Here is a 26351-nt window from a genome sequence, read left to right as displayed (position 1 = left end):
TACGTAACGGTATAAGGTACGCGATAGAGTCGCCCTTATAAGAACTACTGTAATATTTATGTAACTTAGTATAGGAGGTGTCTATAGCTTTCGTTATAGCTACTTTCTAGGGAACGCTCTTCTTAGCTAGCTTAGCTGCGGTTTCTTCGAGCTCGTTAAAGAGCTAGTTATAGTACGCAAAGACAAGGTAGATCGTCGGTCCTCGGGTTCTTCCAATCGTAGTAGTAACCTTCGCGTAATGCTTACTAATATCGACGAGATACTCTACTTAGCGCTATTCGGCGGCGGTAAGGCCGAGCTACTTAATACCCTCGGAACTCTAATAGATCTCGAGAGCGGTACGTAAAGTATATCCCCTCGTAACTATATAGAAAGTCGAATCGAACCGGGTCTTAACGTCTTAGGTAAAACGGAGTAGGCGCTAAGGAGGCCGCTTTTGCTATCGCTTATTCTATACGATATTCTAGGCATCGGTTTTAGGGCGCTCGATTAGGTTCTTTTAAATAGCCTCGAATCGGTTATATCTCTATAAGCTCGAGTTCGTATATATTGCTAGACGACGAAGCTAGAGAGAAAGAGTTAGAACTATACTAGGTTGCCGGCTATAGGTACCGGCTACGGACAAAAGTTATACCTTATATAAAACGAGAGCGAGGCTCTCTACCTTATCCCGTCTTATTGCTATAATAAGTTTCTCGACTTTCGACTTTGCTTTATCCTTATCTAGGATCTTCTATTAGTCGTCGTTTAATAGTACAATTTTAAGCGTTTTAAAGAGGGCTCGGATCGCGATTTAAACTATATAAGCGAGGTAGGGAAACTTCTATAGGGATGCAACTAGTAACGACGTCGGCTCCGATTTAATAGGGCTAGGGCTATTAATAGGCTCCTCTTTATCGTTATTATCGTGCGTATTGTCGTACGTATCCGGAATCGTAGCGAGCTTAATATTCGGAAGATTAAGCTAGATTGTAGACCTTATAATCTCCTCTACGCACTCGACCCTATCGATATAATTAGTAATTTTAAAGACATATGCGAGTGAATTGTATATACAACGCCTTATATAATGTTCGATTATTACTAGCGTTGTCCGTAGTAATCGAGATTAGTTTCGTTATTACGCTAACCCTATCTATTGCCGTATAGACAAGCTTCGCTATATCCTTACTAGTATAGGAACCTAGAATTTTAGGGAATCCGATTATAAGTTCCTAGAGTTTCTAATTCGAATTGATAAAGTATAGTATAATCGAGAGGAAGGAGGCTCTTATAGTCCGGCTTAACTAGCTATCGATAGTAATAGCTACTCGGCGAGTATTACGGAGGATCTCCCGAATGTCGTCTAACGTAGCCTCTTTATTCTTTTCGAATATAATACGCTAGGTTATCGCGCCGAGAAATAGGGGAGGGTAGTTTGTAAGATATAGGTATATCTTCTATATAGACTCCCTTTCGTAGAAGTCTTCCGGAAGACCGTTTGTAGCTAGCATTTCGTTTGCTAGTTGCTTAAAGTCTTCGGGGGAGAAATCGGTAGCCTTTAATCCTAGAGCTTCCTTAAGCGTAGCCTATAATAATTAGCTAGATCTCTACGGTTAATTTAGGTAGCCGGAATCTATAGCCGGCAGCTATAGCCGGCAGCTGTAGCCGGCATTTTAGAAGACATACCTCTTTCTAGAACGCTGTATCTATATTAACTCTCCTCTCTCCTTAAGATTCCCGATACCGTTTAGAATAGAGATAGTTCGTAGGCGATAAGTTCCTATCCCCTAGTTTCGGGTATTTTAAGATTAAACCGTAGAAGTTATAGACAATTACTAGTTAACCTTTAAGTCGAGAAGTCGTATAACGGTATAATGCCCCCTCTATAAAGAACTTCTAGAATGTATCCGTTCGCTCCTTACTCCCCTATCGTATCGAGTACTTCCGGAGTTTACACTCCTTCGAACGTAAGTATAAAGGGAACTATATCTTATAGACCTATTAATTGAACTGCTCTATATACTCGGGTTTCTAAAGATACGCCTAGCTAGCCTTTTCGAAGATTTCCGGGTTAATACTCGATGTTCTTATATCTCCGAATAACCTTCTACTTAGACTCCGTAAAGGTAAGGACTAGGTAGTAGTACCCTATAATGAATTCCTACTACTAGGATTCGGAGAGGATAAATCTAGCCCTAATCGTAGTCTAGGACTCGATAGGCTCGAAGGTGAGTATACGACCTCCTCTCGACGTTGTCGCAATCTCGCTCGTATACTAGACTATTTCGACTGTCGTCTCGTTGTTACCCTTCCTAGTATAGCGCCTAGTGTATATACAATGTCGGTCGGTATGTTTTAAGGTTTCGTACGGTAAGGTAAGGACTTAGGAGTAGTAGATGTGTACTAGTAGCTATAGAGAAACACCCTTTCTTTTATAGTATCGTATCGTTAGGAATAGCTAGGTAGTAAATAGCTAGCTACCTTTTTTTTTGTTTCCTAGCTACCTAACTACTAGATTTTTTTTCCTAGCTACCCTAGCTAGCCTAACTACTAGAATTTCTTTCCTAGTTACCCTAACTACCTGAATTTTGCCTTCTATACGGCGGCTCTCTCCTACTAACGGAACCGAGCTACTATACCTAACGAATCTAAGCTCGTTTTTAGTCTTAATCTATCCTCTTTCGGTATAAGACACTCGATAAGCAAATGCTTAGGCCGAGTCTAACTACGAAACCTAAGACTAACTAATAGCTCTATTAACCAATCCTAATCCTCGAACTCCTTCCGCTTCTTAGTAAAGACCTTAAAGAGCGCTCGAGCTTCTTCGGGTACCTACGGAGTAGTCGAGATAAAGCCGTATCGCTAAAATAGGTAATCCTTCGGAGGCTTATATAGAGATTCAGAGAATTCTAACGCTAACCTATCCTACTAGTAGCTTAGATTCCGGATACAAGCCCTCTCTGCCTTAGTAAAGATTTTATATAGTAGTAGCACTCTGCCTTCGAGAAACGCTTTCTATTTAACTATTAGTATCTGCCGGCTATAAACGCCGGCTATATATGCCGAGCATAGAATAATTACCTGTACCCCTTCCTCCTATAGTAATACTTCTACCGTTCCTAGATACCTAGCCCCGATCGCATTAATCGTAAGCCACTTTGCCTTTATAGACGCAAAGGCTTCGCTCTAATACTAATAAAGAAACTTCCACTCTATATCGAGGATATAAAGACGACTAGTCTCGATTCCAATCCTTGCTAGCTTTTTATAGTAGCTTTAACTATAATTTTCTAGATTGATAGGACTTATGCCTTAGCCCTTTACTAGTATCTCGTCTCTTTGACTATGCTCGATCTACTCCTAGCGCTTATCGTCTATAGCGTTAGGCCCTAAGACTACACCTATTACTAGATCGACGTATAGTATCTCCTCGCTTTTTTTAGTTCCTTTATTCGTAGTATTAAGCTCTATCGCGGCATCCTAAACTCTAGTATTGTTGTTCTCGGCTATCTAAATATCTCCGTCACTATCGGTCGTATCGATAGAGGTAGCGGCTATAGGTCTAAATGCTATTAGTTAACGTATTAAAGAAAAATATGCCGGCTATAGCTACCGGCTACGGCTGCCGGCTATAGCTACTAGCTACGGCCGCTAGCTAGATTAACTTACGCTACTAGAACTTTACGCTCGAAAACTAGCCGTAATTCTTTCCTCCTCTTAGCCTTCTCTTAGGTTGTCTTCTTATTCTAACCTTCACTTTTTTCTATAGGCGCTAGCTATCGATAGAATGCCTTATTCCGCGCCTTTCTTCTCTTATCCTTAGCTCTTTTATCCTTATCTATCTTATCCTTTCTCTCGCGGTCTCGTACGGAATTCTTCTTCGTAAAGTACTCCTCTTTAGTCTTGCGCTTTTTAGTTAGACGCTTAGGTAAAACAAACTCGCGGTCTTTAGTTCTATCTTCTGTTTAGCGCGCGGCGCGCTTCTCTCTTACTATTATAAGGGAAAGGGGCGGGGGCGTAGCGTATAGTAGTTATTGTCGGTATAGGTATAGAGGAAGAAGTTGAAAGTATAAGAATATCGCGAAGCCCTAATTGTTGCCGCCTACGTAACGTTATATAGGTAAGCTTTCGCAACTACGGCAACTACGCCCCGGCAATAGCAACTACGCCCTAGCAACGGCAACTACGCCCTAGCAACGGCAACCACGCCCTAGCAACGGTAATAAAGCGTAGTAAATACAACCTAGTAACTATTATAGCCGGCAATCGTAGCCGGCAGTCGAATAAGAGTGTCCTTGTAGCAAAACTACGCCCTAGCAACGGTAACTACGCCCTAGCAACGACAACTACGCCCTAGCAACGGCAAAAGAGCGTAGTAAATGTAACAGAGTTACTATTATAGCCGGCAATCGTAGCCGGCAGTCGAATAAGAGTGTCCTTGTAGTAAAACCAATATAGTCTCTGGTTTAAACTAGGAATCTATATAGTTCGAAAAAACCAAACCGGAACTAGGGAGCTAGTTCGCCGCTAAGAAACCAAACTATATACGTTTAGTGGTTCGGAAACCGAACTACTGCGGGGTCTAGTATAACTTCGAGAACTAGCGAGAGAGGGTTAAAATAGCGCTTCTTAATACCCTTAGTTGTCTATATACTTTAGCACTAGTACTTAGAAGGCTTAGTTTAGCTATAAGCACTTCTAAGCTATTAATTGTTAGTTTGTTAATAAGAATAGCAAACGAGCTTAAGTCCTTATCGATTTGCTACCTCTAGAACGAGGCTCTTATACTAGCGAGTTTATAGCTTAGCTATTAATCTCGTCCTTTAAGACCTTCTTAATTACTTATAAGGTTAGCTAGATAACTACTAATAGCGTCTCTAGTAATAATACCCTCTACGATACGATTAAGCGCTATATATACTAGAAGGGTTTTATATACTAGATAAGAGAGAGCCGCCGCCTATATTACTTTAGCTATATTATTAAGCTTATAATATAGGCCTTTATACCTACTTAGCTAACTAAAGCCGCCGAGTTAGCGGACTAAAGCGCTCTTTAAGTACGGTAAGTGCTATTTAATAAGTAACTAGAGAGCGATAGTAACAAGGTCTCTATATCTAGGTAGTTAGATCTCGATATAGAGTGCTTTACTAAGTAAACGCTACTACTATAGCGTCTCTACCGACTAACTAAGATCCTATAGCGAGAGAAGGACTACTATAACGCCTTTAAGGAGCTCGCTAAGGTATAGCCGAAGCTGCCTTCTACCTATCCGAAGCCGCCTAGTAATACGCGCTAGAATAGCTAGCTACTAACAATTAAGAAGGCTATTTAGATAAGACCTATTCTTAACGCCTTGTTTATTAGTATACTATAGTTAAGTAAATACTAGCTCTCCGAGAGCGACTAGATTTCCTTAAAGAGATACGGTTATTCCTTATGCTATTTAAGGAAGCGACTTAGCGGCTATAAGGCTACGACGCTATATTTAACTACTTCTAAGAGACTATAGAATAGCTACTTACTTACTTCGAGCGTACTAAGAAATAGCATACTAAACGAGAGCCTATAGTAAAGGCTATCTATGCCTCTTAGTACCTGTTTAATAAATACTATCGTCTAATTAACGACAGTAGTGTCTACGTTACTGTAATACTGCTATATCTAGCTCGCCGTAAGGTATAGCTTTATAAGCGGTAGTCTAGTAGTAAGAAGAAGGATTAATAGCTTACTAATAGCCTAGTAAGAGCGAGAGGATTATAGACTAAATACAAGGCGCGTTATAGACTAGCTTCTATAAAGGTAGCTTCTACTACCGCTATAGAAGCTGTTAACTTAATAGATATAATTGCGTAGTAATAACAATTCGAGAACGACGTCCTAATAACTAATATTAACCCCTTCGAGTTCTTTATTACCGCTACGCCTATTAAGCTACTATAGATTAGTACTAAATAGCGGAAGTAGCTAGTCTATATAAGTCTGTTTAAATAGTAGTGCCTTCCTATATAGCGGACCGCCTACTATCTAACGCTCTTATAACTAGCTATTAATTTATTATCTGTATTCGCTATATCTATAGAGTCCGAGTATACCTTTAGTAGTAGTAGAAGGACCGCTTTATAGGACTATATATTACTTACTAGTAATAATATCCGTATAAGCGAGTATAGCAAGTAATAGTAACGTACTACTAGTAGCGTAGCCGACTTACTTTTAGATATACTATAATTAGGTATAGAAGCTAAATATAGCGACGAGTTATATAATTAGCTATTATATAAGACTATACTGTTAAAAACACCCTCTATCTTAACCCTAATCGTTACTAACTAAGCTCCCTATCGTACCGAGACTATATTAAATATAAATTAAATATGATTTTATTTATATTAAATAGTAAATATAAATACGAGCGGTAAATCTTAAGTATTTAGTATTTAATATTTATAGCTAACGATAAGCTAGTATAGTCTAGGTAATTAAGTAAGGCGATATCTTAGCGATAAAACTTAAAAGGCTTTTCGGAGGTTTTAACTTCGTAGTTCGGCGTAGCGAAATAAACTAAAAGTTAGACTAAGAGGCAATAGCCCTCTCTAAAATAGAATTTAGTTCTCGAAATAATAGGCTACTACTCCTCGTTTAACGTTTACGGCCCTAAGCGTACCTTATACTTAAATATAGTTAAGATAATCCAGAAGTTTCAGGTTTACAGTACTTTGCTACAGCGTCTAGTATAATTAAATAGAGAGCTAATATCTTTAACGTTTAATAGGCGCCTAATTAGATAATTTTCTAACGTATATATAGAATCGTATAAGTACTTTAATCTATATTCGGGAAGTTAGGAATACGGTAGATACTTCTACTCTTGTATCTAACTTACCTCTTCCTCGTTCTTTACTGGTACCCTATTCTAGTACCTATCTACCCAAAATCTCGTAGCTCTTATACTCTTAATAACACTACGAACTCTATTAGCAATTACTATAACTGTCTAAACGTGGCTCGGCTTCCGGAGATTAGCCGGATATTAGTACTAATATATAGGCTAATAATCTAGTAGCGTTATTAGTATAGTCTGTGGTTGGTCTGATTGATCTGGAACCCCCTAAATTAAATTAGATTAGATTACTAGGACCCCTAGATTAGATTAAATTAGATTGCTTTAATAGGGGCTAGATTAGATTAGATTGAATTGCTAAATTAGTAAGAATAAGCTAAATTGAATTAGATTAAATTGCTAAGCCTACCTAATTTAGCGCTTTGGCCCCTAGATTGAATTAGATTGCTTTAAATAGGGCTAGATTAAATTAAATTGCTTAGTTAGTAGGAATAAGCCAGATTAGATTAGATTGAATTGCCAAGCCAATCTAGATTGCAATCCCGGATTGATTGTAGACTACACTAAGTATTATAAACGGAAGCCGGCCGCAGATTTACTTGGACAAGTAGAAAAAGCCTCTTTTATTTCGCACGTCACCCCGGGACTTTCACCTCTTTCCTTTACCTCTTACCGCGCCTCGTCCCTCCGACGAGTAGCTGTGATGCTGTCTGTACAGATTGTCCAATGTCCTCAGTGCTGCCGTGAGATGGCGCCTGATCATCCTGACTGCATGCATTTTGCTTGGACTGCAGCCAAGCAAGATGTTATAAGGTTATGGATGAGGTGGCAGAGGAAAGGCTGGACTGAAGCTCATGGCGGCAGCTGGTTGTTTGAGATGTTTGCTTTTTGATTTTGTTGTGATACTAGGTGGTTTGGTTTCTTTCCGACTGTACAAGTACTGGGTGGCCAATTTGCTTTTTGTACAAATACCGGGCGGCCAATTTGCTTTTTCGCGTGTACAAATACTGGGTGGTGGATTTGTTTCTTGTACAAATACCGGGCGGCCAACTTGCTTTTCGCGTGTATAAATACAGGATGGTGGAGTTGCTCTTCGCATCCGATGTAACGTTGCTACGTTTTGCATCCTCTCTTGTTGCTCTGCTCTGCGCTGTAGTCGTGGCCCTTTATGTTGAGGAGGGTGTGGGTGAGGAGTCCTTGTAGCCAGTGTGAAGGGGTGCGTGCGGTGATGCTGCATGTCTCGTAGTCGTAATCATAGTGACCTGGTCGCGATCTCTATCTCCCGGTTTCTTCTCTCAACTCTCTGACTCCCAATGTCTCTGTGTACGGTCGTCTGGAACACGACATAGCCTTCGTTCCGTATTCTTTTGCAGAATATGTGCATCTGGATCCCATTCCAGATTCGACTTTGCGGCTTCCGACTGGGGATTGGGAAACGAAGCGGGCTGTCTAGTTCGGATCGCTTGTCTTTACAGACATGAAGATGTGATATGAATCGCCTTGCTATTGTAGGGATTCCCTGGCTCCGCGGGATCTGCCAGAAAGTGCATCAAGCTTGGTATTGCGGTTTGGCGACTCATGGGTATCGCTTGAGAGAGGTTCGGGGCCAAGGACAGAAGTGGGCCGCCCATCGCTTGAATTATCGATATGGAGAGTATTTCGCTCGACTCACGGGTGTTGGAGAATGAATTCAGTTGTCTTATGAGGGTGTAATGCCACAGTCAGTTGGCCGAGTGGAATGGACGAATCAATATTGATTGAAAAGCTCGTAACTTTTGATATCTATGATGTTTTCGTAGCCCTAGATGTCTCGAATATAACGGCGTCCATGAGGAGTGCTGCTGGCCTTTAACCTCGCCAAGTTGGCGATTGAATAGCCCACTGATCGGGGGTGAGTCTTTGGAGATACTTGCCATCGGCACCCGAGCACAACCCAATGCAGCTGATGCAGTTCGTCAGGCGAAAGTCGTTGGGAAACGCTCCTGTGTAGGCTGAATGATTCAACCGTAGTGGAAGAATCACTTGTGGGGTGCTGCTATACCATGTTGCCGATCCTAGGAAACTGCCGGAGATGAATAAGTGAGAGGTGTTGCTGCGATTTGTCATAGTCGTCCTAGATGTGATTAATTCGGCACTAGAAAGCCGTAGAAGCGCACCAGGCTCTTGTTCTACTGGGATTTGTGATCTTTGCCATCATCGACGATTGTGGCAGCAGTACTGTAGAGTCTGAAACGTCTGTCGAGAAGCGATCATGCCTCGCATGGATATATACAGGCTGAATGCTTGCTAAAGATATATTTTTGAGGGGCAATGGAGGTACTTTGTCATCGGTTCCTGCGAAATGTAGGGATTTAGTCATTGTGGGAAACCCGGAGAGATTGCGTAGTATCGCCAGAGAGTTGTCTCAGGAATCAGATGTAGTACCTCGAGCCTTGAAGATCTGCCGATTGACGAACACCTGCCGCCTTCACCTAGCTGTCTCGGCTTCTTACTGCGAGGATCACCTTGCTTCAGTCTCGTTGCATCAACTGCACTGGTGGTCCTGTTTCTGGTAATCGTCGTCAATCGCCAAAGAAGTGGTAATATCGCTAGATCATGCTCGGAGTCATGGCAAATTCGGTCGCGAGACATTGAATGCCTGTAGTGGCAGCAGCCCATCTAGAACCCAGGAGCTCCGGTCGCAAAGGAAGACTGACTCATGGTATCGCAGAGCGAGACTTGCCATTCGTTGATATGACTATTTCCAGCGTAGACCAGAAGGCTTATAGCTCATTTCAAGCTTCAGGATATTGACACAGGCTCCCAATCAAGCAGGATCTTGCCATGTCGAATGCTGAGGCAATTTCCAGGCTCATTACGCCGCCTTTGAACCGAACAAAGTTGGTTACATAAGTTGGAGGCCGATCATCGGGTCGGTCTTGCCTTGTTGGCGTTGGCAGCTTTCGTGTTCGCAAACTTGGCACCTTGGACCATGAAGATTGCGAAGGCCCTCACACCTTCTGTGAACATCTCTTGGATGATCTTCGTCAATCGGGCGAGGTGTGAACATTTCCTTGATGATCTTCATCACCCTGGCAAGCTTCACCGGCGATGTCCGGACATTCTTGCCACTGTAGGAGAGGACACCTGGGGTAAGGCGGACTTTCTGAAAGCTGACGAGCGAGCGGTACCTGTCCGCCAAGTGCAGGTCGAATTGAGAGTGAAGGAGTCCTGCTTCACGAGGACGCGGAACATCCGAGGAAGCAGACGTTGACCAGGAGGATGCAAACGAAGTCGACTGCGGCCATGCGTTGCCTCCTGCATATGATGATCCTGGCTTTGCGATTCATGAGGAATCCCAAGATGGAATGTCTAACCACGTTCGAGCATCCCCACTGGCTTTACAGCTCAGCATGATGCCCGACTTCGAGCGAATCATCGCGAGTTCTCTGCTCGATCTCGACGAGGCTATGAGCCGGACAATGCATCGTTGGGAGAACGTCTCCGATGGAAGTAGTCAGGTTGAAAATGACAAGTCTCGTGTAGTTCGTCATGGCAGAGATGTGGGCCCCATTGGTGACTGTCCTGGCATGTTGTTCCATTTGGGCCTGTAGCACCGCGTTTTTGTGTTCGATCTTGATCATGACACTCTCACAGTAGTCATCCAGTTGCCTGTGCGCTGATGTACGTCCGTTGGGCAAGACGGAATCGATCTTCCACCATCGAGTAGTATCCCAATCTCATTTCCGCTGTTTCATGTTGCAATTGGATCATCAAAATGTCGAGTGCTGAGCTCATGATTCGTTGCTTCAGGTGTTGCTGGTGTTTATGCTGCTGTTCTTTGCCAACTCATTGCTCGCTTTCGTGCTTCTCGTTAATCGGCGTGCAGAGAAGCGGAAGGCTAGGATCGATAGCCTCTGATGCTTCGCAGAGCTCGTCAAGGGCTACGGGAAAGGTGATGAGATTGCTTGCCTACGACTGCTGCCTTGGAGATCTGCGCCTGTGATGTCGAGAAGAATCGTCAGCATTATCAGTTCGCCTCGTGGAGTTGAGTCTACAGTTGATTGCAGACGCCAAAAAGGTGGATGAAGAAAGGTGGATGAAAAAGGTAGATGGAAAAGGTGGATGGAAAAAGTGGATGAAAAAGGTGGATGAATGAAAAAATTGCCGCCTCTCCTTCTCGAAGCAGCTGAAAACAGTGCTTGCATTGCCTCGCAAAGAATAGTACGCATGCTACCTTCTACAACACTTCACAACTTCGGTATGCTCGTAACCAATCGTGCCCTCATTCTATGTGCTCTCATTCTGGATTTTGTCTTCGCTGTCCTCCATGGCACACCATGCATTCTACGGATACCGACTGTGCCATATGCTCCATTGTGATACACAATCATTGTGATACACAATGCCTAGCTCATCTCATCATTCACCATGACTACCTCCCATCGATCATGCAGATCTCCTCCCGATCTACCACGCTAGGTGCGGAGAACTGCGCCTGCTGCGAGGCGCGGTTCGCTGCTCGCGCTCCTGGTAACCGGCATCCCACTCTTGTACACCTGCCACAGTCTTGCGCTTCTTCTGGGCAGGTGATGTCCTAGCTCCGCCTCTGCTCTCCTCTTCCCTAACTTCCCCGGGCTCGGTATGATCCTCCTCGGCAGACCTCTTCCTCGCGAGACGAGGCGGAGTAGTTGTGATCTTCTTCAGGGTTCCCATCTCTCCACTTCGCCGTCCCGACTCAGCATAATCCTCCTCGGCAGACCTCTTCCTCGCGAGACGAGGCGGAGTAGTTGTGATCTTCTTCAGGGTTCCCATCTCTCCACTTCGCCGTCCCGACTCAGCATAATCCTCCTCGGCAGACCTCTTCCTCGCGAGACGAGGCGGAGTAGTTGTGCTCTTCTTCAGGTTTCCCATCTCTCCACTTCGCCCTCCCGACTCAGCATGATCCTCCTCCGCAGACCTCTTCCTCGCGACACGGGGCGGAGTAGTCATGCTCTTGTTCAGGTTTCCATCTTCTCCACCTCGCCCTCCTAAGCGGCCCTTCCGCGCCGTCAAAGCAATGTCCAAGCACTCTGCCACTTCCCGCGCCAGCGCCTCCTTTGCAGTCCTCTCCTCGCTGGCTTTCTTGCCCCTCGACCACTTGCTGCGGATGTGTTTCTTCAGCGCGGGAGCCAGTTCGTCACTGGCGAGGAGTTCCTGGGTGCGATTGTCAAGCGCGACAGTAGCATGGTAGGTAACTTGTCGTGTGATGGCGATCTTTGCGGGGCTGTGGTTCAGGCGCTGGAGTATGGTGTTGAGTCGCGCGAAGGCGTCGGTAGTGCGCAGTGGTGGTTGAGGAGGCATTGGAAGATGGCGGAAGATGGCGGGCCGCGTTGGGTTGCTTGCTTGAGTATTCTGTGGAGTCCGGCGTGGAGCGCGGGCTGCAGTATAGAGTGCCGTGAGGATGCTGCTGCTGATGTATTGGCAAGAGCAATAGAAATCTGCGTGGTTCGTGTAGAGAGAGAGAGAAGAGGGCAGGAAGTACTGGTCATGGTATACATGCTCAGCCGACAGACGGGGAGAAAGCGCGGGCATTCTCAGATGAATACTTGTCCGAGTATCGCCTTTCGCGACTGGAGTACGCCATGCGGTGATAGGCACAGACACAGGCTGGGTAGCAGATGCATATCCGTCAGTACCAGACGCATGACGTTGGAGATGGTTGTCGGCAGAGATGGGAGAGCATGTCGTTGTGAAGTCTGACGGCAGCGGACTCGAGAAAGCAGTTCGATCACTCCACTTCCCGGCGTGCCAAGGACTGTGGCCGCTTTTCATCTTCTCCGCTCCGCCTGGAAACTCCGCCGCCATCGTGTCGACACTGTTCCCACGTCCATCACCCATCGTGCCTGTTGCGCTCCTTTCGCCCTCGCATCTGGTCCAACACGCCTTGATGTACGGCTTGCCAGTCCTGGTCACAATGTGTATGCTTCGTGGTTCGAGTTGACGATGGGAGTCTGCGTGGAGATTCCATCACTACATCACCCCATTGCATGCATCAGCTGCCACGCTTCAACGCCTGGAAGCATTCAGCGCAGCGTCACGGCATCACCCTGGGTAACTGTCTCATAGACTCCCTTATACAACAAGGCCCCAGCCCACCGCCAGAAGATGTCGGCTCCCACGCTGCTCGTGGTGCCTGCTACGAGGCCGATAGAGAGGAGAACGTTGGCGAACACGTGGAAGAATAACGATCGCTTCGCAGTCCCAACTTACTTCTCAGCGAATGCTTGATTGACATGTACGACCGCAAAAGCGTCGAAGATCCTCGGCTTCAATAAAACAGGGCGCTTTGGAAAGGCTCTGGTATTCATGGGTTGGGCGATCTTCGGCAACCATCTCGACAACGAGTAAGTTAGAGCTATTGCGGACACATTGTAGAAGGAACACTTGTATCACGATGTGCAGTATAATCTACTTCCCACACTCAGGCGTCGTCGTCCCAGATGTCATCGCTCTGCTAGAATCTCCATCGCTAGAGTTGCGCTGCTTTATACGAGCCCTCTTAGCACTCAATGCTACGCCATTCCCCGGAAGTCACCAGCATTGTTTACAGTCACACCAACACTGCCACTCTTTGAGGACATTCTCCTGGCAAATATGGAGAGACACTGAGAAGCATTGCTACGTCCATCGTCCTTGACACTCGGCCCTCAGAGAGCTTCCCCACGTCCTACCGCGAGCCCGATTTCGACGCCAACAAGCACCATGAGCACATCCAGAGCTGCTCTGGAACTGTGCGAATGGTGGGTAGATGCTTCCGTCCTCAGTGAAGACATCATGTCTCCTCAAAGCGCTCAAAGTCGAAGAAGAACAATTCATCTCCACCAGTCTGAGTACGGAGAGGTGAAGGTCGTGTTGTCTGGACTTGAATCAGCTTCCAGAACCAAGAGGAAGCAGACAATGAGACAATTCTTACCAAGAAGTCTGCGAATCCTCGACTTAGCCTCTCCATCCATACGTGGGTGAAGCTGGACACTTCCAGAGTTCGATCCAAGCCACTGGAGCGAGTCCTCAACAACAGTCCTGCCGCCTCTGCATACTCTTCTTCATCCCAGCGCACATGGGCCTGGTCCTGCTGCTGCTCTTTCAGGACCGTCTCTGCTGCCGTAATGAGGTCGCCAACAATCTGAATCAGTACCCCATCGTCGGCCTCTGCGCCTGACCAGCCTTCCTCGTGTCGGGTGCACCTGGCGACGTCGATCAATTGCAGAACGCTATGGAGAACAAGCAGAGCCGACTCCTCATTTCCTTCTTCCTCCCACTGTCTGGCATGGAGTATCTTGTGATCGTAGTGGAACACCGCACATAGAACCCTCATGGCCGCAGCAGGAGTGCACTGAGCCCGGATCGAGTTGCGACTGCTGCACTTCTTGGAGTGGTGTCGAGATGCGTTGGTCTGAACAAGGCAAGGCTGAGCAGGAGTCCAGCTGAGCACTCGTAAGAAGCTCTGAAGAGATGGGAGAAGAAACGATGGGCCATCAACGTGTACGACGGGCGTGGGAACAAATGATGATGTGGGTGACTTTTCCGCCATGGCTGTGGTGGACGGAGCAGCGGAAGGAACAGACTTGACAAGATCAATGGGCATGTGGGTGTTGCAGAGCATTGAGATGTGATGGTGACGAAAAAACGCTCAGGATGAGAACCAAGAGAGTGGCATGCTGCGGCAGGATAGAATGAGCATTCTAGCACACGCAGCATCGTGGGAATGGAGAACACTGGGATGAGTATTTGAAATTCTGGATACTTGATTAAGTATAATGGCTGCTGCGGCAAGATACATCGTGAGAATAGAGAATACTGGGATGAGTATTTGAATTTCTGGATACTTGATCAAGTGTGATGGCTGTTGCGGCAAGATCAAACAGGCATTCTTTCGTCCGTAGCATCGTGAGAATCGAGAACATTGGGATGAGTATTTGAGTTTCCGGATAGATACTTGATCAACAAGTGTGATGCCAGCTGCGGTCGCCAGCCTGCGAGAAGTGGCAACGGGATGACGCAACCACCAAGTAACTGTGAGTTGAATGACTACGAAGCCTGGGAGGTGAGGTGAGGTGAGGTGAGATGTGTCGACAGAAAGAAAGATGTAAAGAAGCGGGATTGCAACGTCGGCTCCAGCTTGCCTTTCTGCACGTCAAGCACAATGTCGACGAGAAGCGCTAGGCGGAGATGCGGCAATGCAAACGGACGAGGTCAAGCACAATGTCGATAAGAATGAGATACCCAGTGCTCATGCTTTGTGGAAAATGTTTTTGCTTGATCGCGTCAAAGATTGGTAAGTGTCTGAATGCCAGCTATGGAATGGTGTGCCTGGTTCGTTGGCGCCTGCCTTCAGCTCTCTGACTGCCATCTTCGCCCCCATCGTCGCTGCTCTGTTCCTCGACCTGATCTGCCTCTTCCCTGTCGCCCGGCACGTTGTTGCCTTTGCGAACGTCCCCACCGAAATCACCACCAGCGAACATTTTGATGACATCGCCAGCATCTCCGCCGTCTCTGCGCTGCCTACACACAACACACCCTCTTCTGTTGCTCTCTTGTCGTCGGTGTAGGTGAGTCCATGAAAGTCTTCCTTGCCACATCCACGCCCATATCACCCACTATGCGTAATACGGACCTCAGCATCACGCACGCTTCCACGCCCGCTCGCCGAGAACCTGATCATTGATCATCTTTTCGCACGCGAGCCGCCATCACCTACACCCAGGCTCTTTGCTCGGAGACTTCGCCGAGGCATGGCGGTGAGCTTCATCACGCGACATGCGAGACGAAGGGAATCGAGAATTGCAACCATTTCTCGGAAAGGAACATTCGCCATCTTTAATCAAAAGGAAATCTCCAGGAGGTGGCGTGACAATTTCCATGGAGCCGCGAGGAAGCTGCGCACAGGCTTAGCTTCGTTCACCTACTCCTTCTGCAATTCCTTCGCACGTTCTGCTATCGTGGCATCTCCAGTAGTCGGGTTTGATAGGTCAGTCTCGATGGCGTCCAGTTTGCGCCTCTTTCCCATGCCTGCCCTACCCTTCGACTTCGGCTTGGTGTGGTCACAGTTTCTCGTTGGAGCAATCGTAGCTGGAATTTTCTTGGACTCTTTCTCATCTTGGACATCATCCATGTCCTTGTTTTTGTATCTCCATCCTCGTAACTAGCCTTAGCTGCAATGCTGTTGGGCTCGCTGAGGTCAGGATCGAGTACTCGGACCTGACACAAGATGAGAGGGCATTCACCATTGGCGTTGCTGATGTATTGCTGGGCCGCTATGGCTCCAGCTTGTGATCACAAGTGAAGACAATCTTGCCGCCCTTGCCTGAGCGTTCATCGTTTTTCATCTTGACCGTTCAACTGAAGCAACGCTGCTGGAGGTTTGGTAAACCTGCTGCACACCATCGCTGAGATCTGGCGGAGTTTCTCGACGATGTAGTCCAGTGACTCCAGATCGTAGGTCTCGAACGTATGCCGATCCAGCAGGTGACGAGCGCCTGGTCGTGGCATTGACTGTTGGCCATCAAGAGGTCGATCAGAACCGTGGGCAGCAAGACTCGCAGGCGCTGGGGACATCCAAAGACTTGCCACGTCGAAAGCATTTTTCACGCCATAGACTGTTCTCACTGTAGAGGTTACGCCGTCAAGCTCGCGGAAACCCATGAGTGGCGCTGAATGTGCTGAGTTACCTTGCTTAGGAGATACCTCTGCTCAGATGTTTCTGGCAGAGTGGCAGTTTGCGTTTCTTGGGTGGTGACGGTTTGGGATTCTTCATGATCTCCTTGATTGACTTGATCTTCCATGTTGATATTGTCATGCTCGGAGGACATCGGCTATCTGCTTGGGGCGTGAGATCCACAGCGTTATCCGTGATGGAGGGAGTTGGCGAATTCTGATGCAGTGAGGTGGGAGAACTTCGATTCGGTGTGTCGATATCGCCGGGCTCGGAAGAGATTTCTTTGCGTAGGGCGTGAAGTCCACAGCGTTGTCCGTGAAGGAGGGATAGGGTAAATCATAATGTCGCGGAGTGGGAGAACTGTACTCAGGTGTGTCGACATCGTGAGGCGCGGAAGAGATGGGCCTCTCTGCTTGGGGCATGAGGTTCATGGCGTTGCCAGTCATGAGGAGAAGGGGCGAATCATGATGTGGCGAAGTGAGAAAACCGTCCTCCGGCGTATCGACATCGTCAGGCTCTGAGGGGAGATGGATGATTGCTTGGGGCGTGAGGTCCATGGCGTTGTCCGTTGTGGAGGGAAAGGGCGATTCATGGTGTGGTGAGGTAGGAAGAGTGTGCTCGAGTTTGTTGGAGTTGGGCGGGTGTTGGAGTCGGGCGGAGTGGTCGTCGGAGTAGGAGAACTGCCTAGGTGGTCTCTGTTAACCCTGGCATTCTTCCTAGTGGCTGTCGTGTCGGTAATGACTGGACTTTCGAAGGCGAGAACAGACCCAGGCGGCAAAACGTCCAGTACAGACAAAGGACTCCTGACCAGCTCGCAGGCAGGCTGATCAGGCTGTCTCGCATTCCCTTCTCGACCGTTCGCCGTTATGCATGAGCATTCGAAGTACCAACGCATCGAGCAAGACGTGCTTTACCACAGCCTTTCTTCGCGTTCGCCATGACTCCCGCTCCGAGCAGAGTCCATTGTCTGAATCGCCATGGCGGTGACACGTGCAGACTACGCCCAGAACAGAACTACCGGCTTGTCCATGCAAGTGGCAGGCAGCCGCATGCTCCTCTGACGCATGGTTCACAAGCAGATAGCGTGCTTGGCGTCGGGCAACTGACCAGCCGGCACCAGGTCGACCAGATCCAGAGTGCTTGAGTCCTTGGAATTCGTTTCCGAGTGTCGTTGCGGCCACCCCACGAGATCTTCAAGTGCTCGTTATGGCCCGCGTCCAGCATGGAGATGCTGTTTCTTTGGAACTGACATTTTTAGTGAGCTCGTGCGCCACATCGTCGGCTTTGCCTACATAGTCAAGGTGGGAGCTGATGAAGTTGAAGAGGTAGTGATTGATCGATGCTCCGGTCGCCAGAGATGAGTCCTTTCAGTCAGAGGCCAAGCTTCTTATTCATCAGAGTCACGTTCCATCCATCTCCGCCAAAGTCGTCGCGCAATGTCTTGCATTGTCAAGCGGATATCTTGCCAAGGTGGCCGCATCGTGCTTCAGCTCACCAGGAACCGTGTGCGCACAGGCGAAGGTGGATGGGTGCCAAAGGGTTGGGAAGCTACGTTTCGCCGATGCCGCAGAGGCGCGACCGAAGCCAACAGGCGCCTGGTCCGCAACCATGGGTTTCCATTCCACAACAGGAATGGTTGCAGAAGATTGACTTTGGAGGAGATTCGAAGGTCTGCCGGCGGCGCAGATTGCGGATCTTCTGATGAAGCGGAGCCCAGATGACGGACGACGAGCGATGGATACTGCCGAGCAGTGGCTCGCCTGACTTTGTGAAGCATCCCAGGGTCGATGAGCCCAAGCCCACAGGAGCATCACATGGCCAGGCAAGGATCAGTGTTCGCGACACTCCAGGCGGGAGGAGCAGTTAGACGAAGGCGCCAGTGATCATCGCGCGTCTCAAAAAAATGTGATTGAATACCGAAGACCAAGACCAAGGAACAAGGTCGTCGTAGAATGAAGGAACTCCAGGCAACAAAGGTATGATATGTAGATAGGCCGGGTGTCTCTGAACTTGTGAATCTCCAGCCGATCTCGGTACATGGAAAAGCGGTGTTGCCCAAGCAGAAGCTTTGCCGTCCCAAACGCTCCAGCAGGAAAAGAAACGAACGTCCTTGGAATCTTCCCATTCATTCGGCACATAGCTCCATATCTGAAGAGCATGTATCAAATGGTCCGCCTGTGGATGCCGTCAAGATGATGGTCGCAGTTCTCGCCATGTTGGTCATACTCTGGATCTTCTCTCATACCCTGATCAACGAAGTCATGTACGCGGCCGACACGCATTTTCCACGCTCTGAATTGGGGGCCGCGCTCGTGCAGCGCCACTCCGGCTTGCTCACCAATACTGTTTGCCAGGTTGAGTGAAGGCATCACAGCGCAGCAATCTGCCCAGTACCACACGCTGCAATGAAGCATGCGCCGCGTGACGTTCAAATCGTCACCGCAACACTTTTGTCCTCAGCTGGAGGACTTCAGACGAAAGCTGTCGTTGGCGAAGAGCTCGAGACCAAGCAACCGCCGAGGGAGATGGCGATTCAGCAGCAAGATGGCCCTGCCTGGGGCCATCCGCGTAGCCACCTTCACCCACAAGTAGCCCGTAACACAAATATCCAGACCACCGTGAGCAGGGCCGATGTCCCCACGAGGAAGAAGACCAAGAGCACACAGCCAGAGAGCCAGAGAGCCACCAAAATCGAGACCGAGGCCTGTGCCTATACAGCCAGAAATGGAACACAATAGCAAAGGCCCGGATTGTTGAATGGAGCTGATGACTCGTGGTACTGTTGCGAGTGACAACAGAGATGTGCAATGGATCCGAGGCCAGCAGGAAGCACAGTTTAGGCGACGCGTGAATGGCAGTTGTGGAAAGTGTCGTGCGCAGCTTCGGAAATGATGTCCAAAGCCTTCACAGCCATTCCCAGAATCGACATCTCCAGCAGTAGCTTTGGCCTTTGAACTCAAGCTCTTAGAAGTGCTTCTTGAAAGGTCTGGCGCAGCCTCACGAAAGGCTCCATGGATCACGAAAGGCTCCATGGATCACGCGCTATAGGTGTGAGTCCGTGAAGGTACCGGTCCACTCTCCGATACTCTCGTCCAGACCGCTCCAAGGTTCATTTTGAGAAGCGCTAGACATTTGGCATAGTCTCCGAAATCTTGTCCAGTCCATTTGCGACGTCGGGCTGACTACATCGTATCCTCTCGATGTCCAGCCCGCTTCCCAGCATTGATTACCTCATTTTGGAAGTCCCTCCCGCATGTTTCACGCTGGCAGTGAGAGGTGTCCAGCGTAGTCATGGTATTCCTGACGAAGCCATTGCCGTGCCGGCTCCGCAGTACCCCCTCTCCTTTCTTGGTCGTTGCTGCTGTTGCTGCGGTCATGCCAATGGCTGCAGTGGAGGACTCGCGATCGCTTCTTCGGTTGGGTGGTGGTGGCGTCTCCTCGACTCGTGACCGTGAAGAGCTGCGGATTGATGGTCATGTTGTCGTGGTGCAGCTGTTGGAGCGGAGCGGAGAAGATGTACGGAGGCCAGGGGAAAAGCCTATTATGCCAAGCACAACTTGGAACTTTGCTGCACTTTCTCCGCGTACACCACCACCACCACCACCACCGCCAGACTTTGTTGCACCGACACGACACGGTGCTTTCCATGAGCCCGATGCTTTGAGCTCGCTCCATCGACCGCCATGAGGTCGCAATTGGGCTCAAAGTGGGATTGAATGCCTCTCAAGTCACAAAACAGCCTGGCGCAAGATGGTCTCTTCGCCATACCATACATCCGGAAACATCTTGAGATATTCTGCACCCCTTATTGATCAGCCCAGCAGTGCCTCACCCACGATGTCTACCCTTCCGTACCACGCCTTTGACGATGCATTGGCGCAGCCCAAGCTCCGACACGAGTTTCATGGCTTGCGTAGCAAGGTCCAGCCAGATTGCATGATTCCGAGCGCCTGGCCTCACTCACACCGCGGATGTTCGCTGCTCTCACGACTCGCAGTGCCGTCATGGTATGATAGTAGTGTACGGTGGGGCACAATCAGCGTCTCGAGATGGATTGATGACAAGAGGACAAAAGGCTGGATTTGGAGACGGATACGAGGCGTAGACCGCACATGCGACGAGAAGCACAACCCGATGAGCAGCACACACAGATGGGCAGCGCCAGCCGATGGGAAGATGGGCAGCATAAGGAGATGGGCAGCGCCAGCCGATGAGCAAATGGGCAGCACAAGGAGATGGGCAGATGTGCAGCGCCAGCCGATGAGCAAATGGGCAGCACAGGGAGATGGGCAGATGAGCAGCGCCAGCAGATGAGCAAAAGCAGCAGCCGAGCAAAAGCATTCGTGGTGACCTCCTGGGCGCCGGCGGTGTTGCCGAAACTTCTGGTCGTTGGCATTCTCTTCTTCCTGTTTGCCGCGTATCTCTACCCACTGGTCTTTTCTCAGGATTTCACCTCCTCGCGTCGTGCGCACGAAGCTCGGCGAAGCTGTACCTGCAGAGTGGAGTGCAAGTTGCGACGCAAGAGTCTGAGAGCGGCATGATTCGGTGAATGGTCAAAGCCTTGCATGCTTGTATGGTGATTGCCTCAGGCGACTTCAACTTCTGGTAAGATTCATGACATCCAAAGTATGCTGATGCGGACCAGAGGACGATCGCTCCCCAGCTGTCTTACATCTTTGCACCAGCATCTGAAGGGAGACGGGCAAGTCACTCGATCCCACAAACTTTCAACTGCGCATGAGCTTTTGGGAATCTTTGGTTCCCTAATATGACATCCAGTACGATTTCGATACAGCTGCCGCATTCTGTCTACAACGTGAAGTTCAGTCTCCCGTGTCATGTCGTCCAATCCAGATGCAACTTGCTTCTTCGATTCCCTTTCTGCAGACGTCCCACGCAGCTCTGCGACCAGTCACCGCACTCATAATGAATGAAACGCTCCCTCCTCCAGCGTTTCTGGGCGCTCGCAGACAGAGGCCTCATTGTGCTCAAATGGCATCAGCTTCCATTACTCTAGGAAGGACTTTGAAAGAGACCAGATTGCGAGGAACGTTTCCCATCCCAATTGGGACTTGGCAGAGTCATTTCTGCCCACGTCGATTTGCCTAGCGAAGATCCGGCCACAACAGTCGTGGACAAGTCTGTCTAGATCGAGGAAGCCTATCACAAAACTGTTTTCCCGTCTTTCCGGCGCCGGGCTCGCATTCACGATACCCCCGAACCATACCCATTGGAAGCCCTCGCAAGCCTGTGCGAAGCTTTGGAGCAACGGACTTTGGTTATGCGGCTGGCAGTCCAGATTACTTGAGCGCCCTTGTCCTTGCCTTCCACCGCAAACCCCGAAAAGATCCCAATTACGACCATCTGAGCCGGACTACATTCTTTGAAAAGGCACCGTAGCAGGTTGAAGACCATACGTATCGGGTCTTGGGAAGAAGCATCTGTAAATACGAACATCATCGCGGATAGAGCGGAAGGATGGCTGGCGGCGATGTCGAGAGCTTATCATCCTTGGGTGCTTGGGAAGCTTGTTGGCACGATTCTGGTTACTCCGAGAGACCTGCTGACCGCGATTGAATAGAAACTTGACTAGTACCCACACCCGAGTGACGACGAGGTCTTGAAACAAGCCGCCACGACACCACGGCTCTGGTTGATAGCAAGCTTGCACAAAGAACTGCCTGTCTCAACTTGACCATGCCTTGGATTCACGGATTCTATGCAGATCTACGTCCAGAACAGCATAATGATCTCTTCGATCTGGCTCACGCGAATCCTCGCATAACGGAGCGCAGTCGGCTGTCGTAGACTACGGCGAGGCTCATAAAGAACCCTGTAGGCGGATGTCGACAGATACAACGCCGTGCTGCAAGAGGAGCGCCTACAATGTCTGCGGTGGACTTCCCAGTGTCACTAGCCGCTCCTCAACGACTCGTCGGCTCATGTACACACGTAAGCGCAGTATTGGGAGAGTTGGATCACGGAGGAGATCGGAGGATCGGTGTGACTGCAATCACCTCCGATCAGCTTCCTGGTAGGCATGTGACGTCGCAGCCTATCTCGTTGGTACGCGATGTCAGCATATTGATGACGAGGCGACAGCTCGGGGCTCTTTTCCATGAAGTAAGAAGAGAAGAACAGCTACCCGAGGTTGATGGTGCCTTGGACACGGTCATGGCTGCACCCCTTCGTGCCATTGATACAATTCATCTAGACTTACCTGGCATCGAATTACCGCCTCACGACTCTTACGATTATATGCAGAGCCCGCACTCCATTTCAAGCCTACGTGGTTCGGGCGGGATCCATTTACCCACTTCTTCAACCGCGAATCGAGCCTTGCCTATCCGACTCGACATAAGACAAGCGAACATCGTGCACAGCAAGCCTCCCTGGAAGAAGGCATTCCATATCCAACAGCGGGTGTGTAAAGGCCAACACAGTGTGAAAGTGCACAGGGACTCACTCAGAGACTGAAGCTTCGTGCTCCATCCTCTGCACTTGGGTCGCTGAAACTTCCGACGTGAAATCCATTCATTGAATGACTGTGCTTGTTGAATGCTTTTTGGGCACGATGTAACTTCAGTTGTGACATGGACTGAATGCTGTCACTTTGCGAATGCTTTGGGCTTACGATGTGCACTGAATGCTTCAAGTTGGCTTTGTGAATGATTTGGCTTTCGGTCTATGAATGCTTTGATCTACGCAATAGAGCCGCAGGCGATACGACTGGCGTACCAGCACCTCTCCCGGTGTTGCGCGACCAGACCATCACACCTCGACTATCCTGGGATAGCGGCGATGCCTTGATCGGGACCATGGCAGATACATCTTGCATACCAAACCGTGGAACCAATAACCTCGTCATTACCAGTAGTCGCAATCCTGAGGCATCGATAAAGGACGTGCTCCAATACTTCGATAGTTGCTCCACGACAACCAGACGCGCTGCCTTGATGGGGATGAGTAGGGCTGGAGCGGAGCCTGGTAAAGACTCCATTCATGAAGTCTGACAATCATCGCAGGTCCCGATCTGCAATGACCACTTCCGGGAATCTCATGTCTATCGAGCACAGGCGATCAATCTACGCGATGCCCCATTGAGCCGCATCCCAATCTTCGCGACCTGCCACAATATCGATCTTCTTAGTGAACTTGCAAGTTGAGGTGAGGATCGCATCCATCCCCGCCAGGGCAAGTTCGCAGCGCAGGAAGCAGGGCAATTGGGAATTCGCGCGGCCAGCCCAGGGAACGGCCTAGGAACGAGACGGTGATGGCATTGAGAGGGATTGCAGCCGTGAGCAACAGCATGCTGTTCTGGTATTTGCCATGGAGAGATACCTGGAAGAAAACGACATCAACGCTGGTCCTCCATCGAGCATATCAGCAATCGCCCATGGCATTGGCACAGCAGCAGGCATCCAGTTCCCAGGTTTGAGTTGGCCTCGAACCTCAGATGTGCCTTTGCCAAATACGAAATGGGTCCGAACATTGCCAGGGAATTTCTCGATGCCTTGCTCCATGTTTCAATGAAGGGTGCAGAGGCAGATGCTTCCGTTTGAACGAGGACATCTGCCAGCGAGTCTTCACGATGTGCCAGAACATACACGTGACGCCGTGCAGGCTGAGAATGGGTAAGTCGCAGCTGATGACAAAGTCGTGACAAAGACGGCAGCGTGCCGAGCCTTTTGCTTCCAGCATCGCGGAGCGGAGCGGAGAACCACCAACGATACACCACTTCCACCACCTGACGAATCATCAATTGCGCCATGAATATTCTACAGCGTCGCAGGCCTCGACCACGGCGGCAACCAGACCACGGCGAACCTCCTCAAAGCGCTCGGAGAACACGAGATCACGGCGCAGCACAAGAAACACACTCCAGAGCAACCTGCATCCCAAAATCCCGCGCCGCATCTGGAGGCACCACTCCTCGCTCCACACCTTGGCAACGAAAGAATTGAGGCCGCTCGGTGCGAGAACTGCCAACGGGCGAGAGTTGGGGTTCGAGGATGGGAAGGAAGTGATTGACTTGTTCGTGCGAATGGAAAACACGGAGCTGGCAGTCGTGGACTCCCCCTTCGTGCTGATCTGCGCGTGGCAGAGAAGAAGTTGGAATGGGAACAAGGCCGGCAGGAGCTCGATACGCTCAGAACAGGCCAACAGGGACAGGCACAAGCTGCACATTCAGCTGCCGATGAAGGACATCAACCGTTCCTCTTCGGAGATTTGTCGCCGCAGCCAAGCAGACCAGGCCGCTAGAATACTGACCTGAAGCTTCAAGCCGCCAGACGTGCGCTCGGCACCATTGGGCATCTCATCAGCGATCATTCCCTCGGATTCAGCATACCGCCAAAATCATGGAGAGTCCTCCATCTCCGTATACCCTAACCTGGCCGTAGTGACTCTCCACAAGCGAGCTTTCTGTTCCGATTGGGTTTTCAATACTAGACATCATATGCTCTATACCCATCTGTCCGAATCCGTGACCCGCGTTGCTGTAGCTGTCTCGCGAAATTGGCACATATCCATGATCTTTCCACCCGCCAAGCAGAGCCGGGAATTCTCACCTAATCCTCCGAAGTGCTCGCTCTCAATCTCACCAATCGCGAGCTGCTTTCATTGACGTGCTCTACGCAGGAAATCTACAACAACAGTGTCCTAGACTTGGCTCAAGAATCGCAAGGCCGCCACTTCATCTCTCTACAAGCGATCAACATCGAACAGACGTCGAGAGCATCTTGGGTGATGCTAAACCCATCCCCAGGAATGCTACAGACGCCAACTCGTCTCGAGGACACACCCAATGCACTGTTCATGTACGAGAGAATACGACAGATAGGATGGCCGAGTTGCAACTGCTTGACCTCGGCGGTTCGGAGGAAATGCAAGGACTTTCCCCAGAGACCAAGCCTCATGGTACACGCCTACCACCTCTCACATCTGCAGACACCCACGAAGCACAACCGATCAAACGAAGTAGCTATCATCTCTTCGAAGCACTAGCGAAGATCCGGGCAGGCTAGCCTGTGGTCGCGTTGGACTTGAGCATGAAAGTACGCCCTCCCATAGCCAATTTGAGCCTTTAGGGTCCACTGACTGTCAATCATCCAGCACGACAGCTCAGTCGTCAATGGTATGCAGAGGATGTGACTATTTCCCGCTTTGCTTCCGTCAATCTATCAAGCAAGCCTGATCACGCCAATACACTCCCCGGGCAAGGTCACGAGAGTCTCTACGCTGGTCAGCCAATTTCGATACCGAGCTCTTACTGACAGCGCAGACTGGGCTGGACCGCGAGGTTCCTTCAAGCCGTAACAGCTGAAGCCGCGGCTTCAATGGTCTGCTTCGCCCGTACACATTCTTAAGATGTCCAATCGTCCTGCCACCGTCGAAGGATTCTGCTTCCGCCACTCCATAGCAAGCGTTTGCTCAGCCACGGCTGGCAGGTTGTGGCATTTGTAGTATAAGAGCGAGACATGCTCGTCTTGATACCCACTGCCTTGAATCGCTAGGCGCTCGACAAAGCAGCCTCAACGCCCAAGACTTTCGCTACCTCTTTCATCACCTCGCGCGCTGTGGCAGGCCCAATCCCATCCTCATCGAGATTTGGGTGCTACTTCAACAACTCCAAAGGGACTCTGGTACACACACACCCTTACCTCTGCTGTGAGAAGGCCTCGTGCTGACCAAGCCCTGAGTCCTCATTGACACAGCTTTGATCTTGCTCGCGTTCGAGCGTTTATGTACTAGCTTCCTCTGCATGTGCATAATCTCCTGTTCAAAGCCGGATCGACTCCTTGGTGCTGATCCGGAACGCTGTTACCAGAGCTCCCATCTAACTACGAA

The 26351-nt window shown here is 49.2% G+C and overlaps 3 protein-coding genes across 3 annotated transcripts; 1 reads left to right on the top strand and 2 right to left on the bottom strand.

Annotated features, from left to right (window-relative positions):
• Positions 1–7421: 7421 nt before the first annotated feature.
• MYCFIDRAFT_180679 (uncharacterized protein) lies at positions 7422–17345 on the bottom strand (the record flags this gene model as incomplete). Its single annotated transcript, XM_007934432.1, has 49 exons — positions 7422–7446; positions 7480–7614; positions 7673–7731; positions 7762–7833; positions 7860–7917; positions 7944–8088; positions 8135–8275; positions 8304–8493; positions 8546–8608; positions 8648–8672; positions 8709–8939; positions 8983–9229; positions 9298–9464; positions 9492–9594; positions 9621–9781; positions 9823–9996; positions 10046–10177; positions 10211–10484; positions 10510–10653; positions 10785–11038; positions 11063–11131; positions 11163–11218; positions 11242–11264; positions 11299–12752; positions 12790–12817; positions 12851–12860; positions 12886–13052; positions 13081–13167; positions 13216–13230; positions 13267–13316; positions 13364–13493; positions 13537–13628; positions 13657–14380; positions 14413–14611; positions 14646–14974; positions 15033–15141; positions 15192–15197; positions 15232–15329; positions 15358–15444; positions 15473–15501; positions 15542–15734; positions 15776–15962; positions 15991–16045; positions 16072–16146; positions 16180–16339; positions 16369–16497; positions 16532–16769; positions 16808–17195; positions 17245–17345. The coding sequence occupies 49 exons, from the start codon at positions 17343–17345 to the stop codon at positions 7422–7424; spliced, it is 8088 nt and encodes a 2695-aa protein (XP_007932623.1).
• A 27-nt stretch (positions 17346–17372) lies between these two features.
• On the top strand, positions 17373–18927 carry MYCFIDRAFT_180678 (uncharacterized protein; the record flags this gene model as incomplete). Its single annotated transcript, XM_007934431.1, has 12 exons — positions 17373–17467; positions 17499–17586; positions 17613–17735; positions 17765–17830; positions 17860–17927; positions 17957–18137; positions 18164–18171; positions 18210–18334; positions 18370–18407; positions 18431–18478; positions 18527–18861; positions 18894–18927. 12 exons carry the CDS (start codon positions 17373–17375, stop codon positions 18925–18927), a joined length of 1209 nt encoding a protein of 402 aa, XP_007932622.1.
• Positions 18928–18958: 31 nt separating this feature from the next.
• Positions 18959–26210, bottom strand: MYCFIDRAFT_180677 (uncharacterized protein; the record flags this gene model as incomplete). Its single annotated transcript, XM_007934430.1, has 44 exons — positions 18959–19509; positions 19542–19602; positions 19633–19714; positions 19765–20079; positions 20110–20202; positions 20235–20306; positions 20335–20461; positions 20491–20901; positions 20934–20942; positions 20975–21157; positions 21185–21190; positions 21224–21244; positions 21276–21369; positions 21399–21489; positions 21527–21876; positions 21898–22187; positions 22215–22311; positions 22354–22383; positions 22417–22425; positions 22455–22643; positions 22687–22840; positions 22875–23047; positions 23076–23082; positions 23115–23203; positions 23233–23486; positions 23517–23558; positions 23592–23628; positions 23658–23871; positions 23912–24249; positions 24285–24681; positions 24715–24818; positions 24853–25037; positions 25073–25100; positions 25130–25147; positions 25197–25205; positions 25232–25274; positions 25306–25438; positions 25470–25485; positions 25547–25681; positions 25713–25865; positions 25892–25944; positions 25982–26020; positions 26050–26100; positions 26132–26210. The coding sequence occupies 44 exons, from the start codon at positions 26208–26210 to the stop codon at positions 18959–18961; spliced, it is 5832 nt and encodes a 1943-aa protein (XP_007932621.1).
• Between the last annotated feature and the right edge of the window lie 141 nt (positions 26211–26351).

The sequence above is a fragment of the Pseudocercospora fijiensis genome (genome assembly GCF_000340215.1).
Source record: "Pseudocercospora fijiensis CIRAD86 unplaced genomic scaffold MYCFIscaffold_21, whole genome shotgun sequence".
Taxonomy (NCBI): Eukaryota; Fungi; Ascomycota; class Dothideomycetes; order Mycosphaerellales; family Mycosphaerellaceae; genus Pseudocercospora; species Pseudocercospora fijiensis.
Note: the sequence above shows the minus strand (reverse complement) of the source record. Positions and strands in the feature narration are given on the sequence as shown.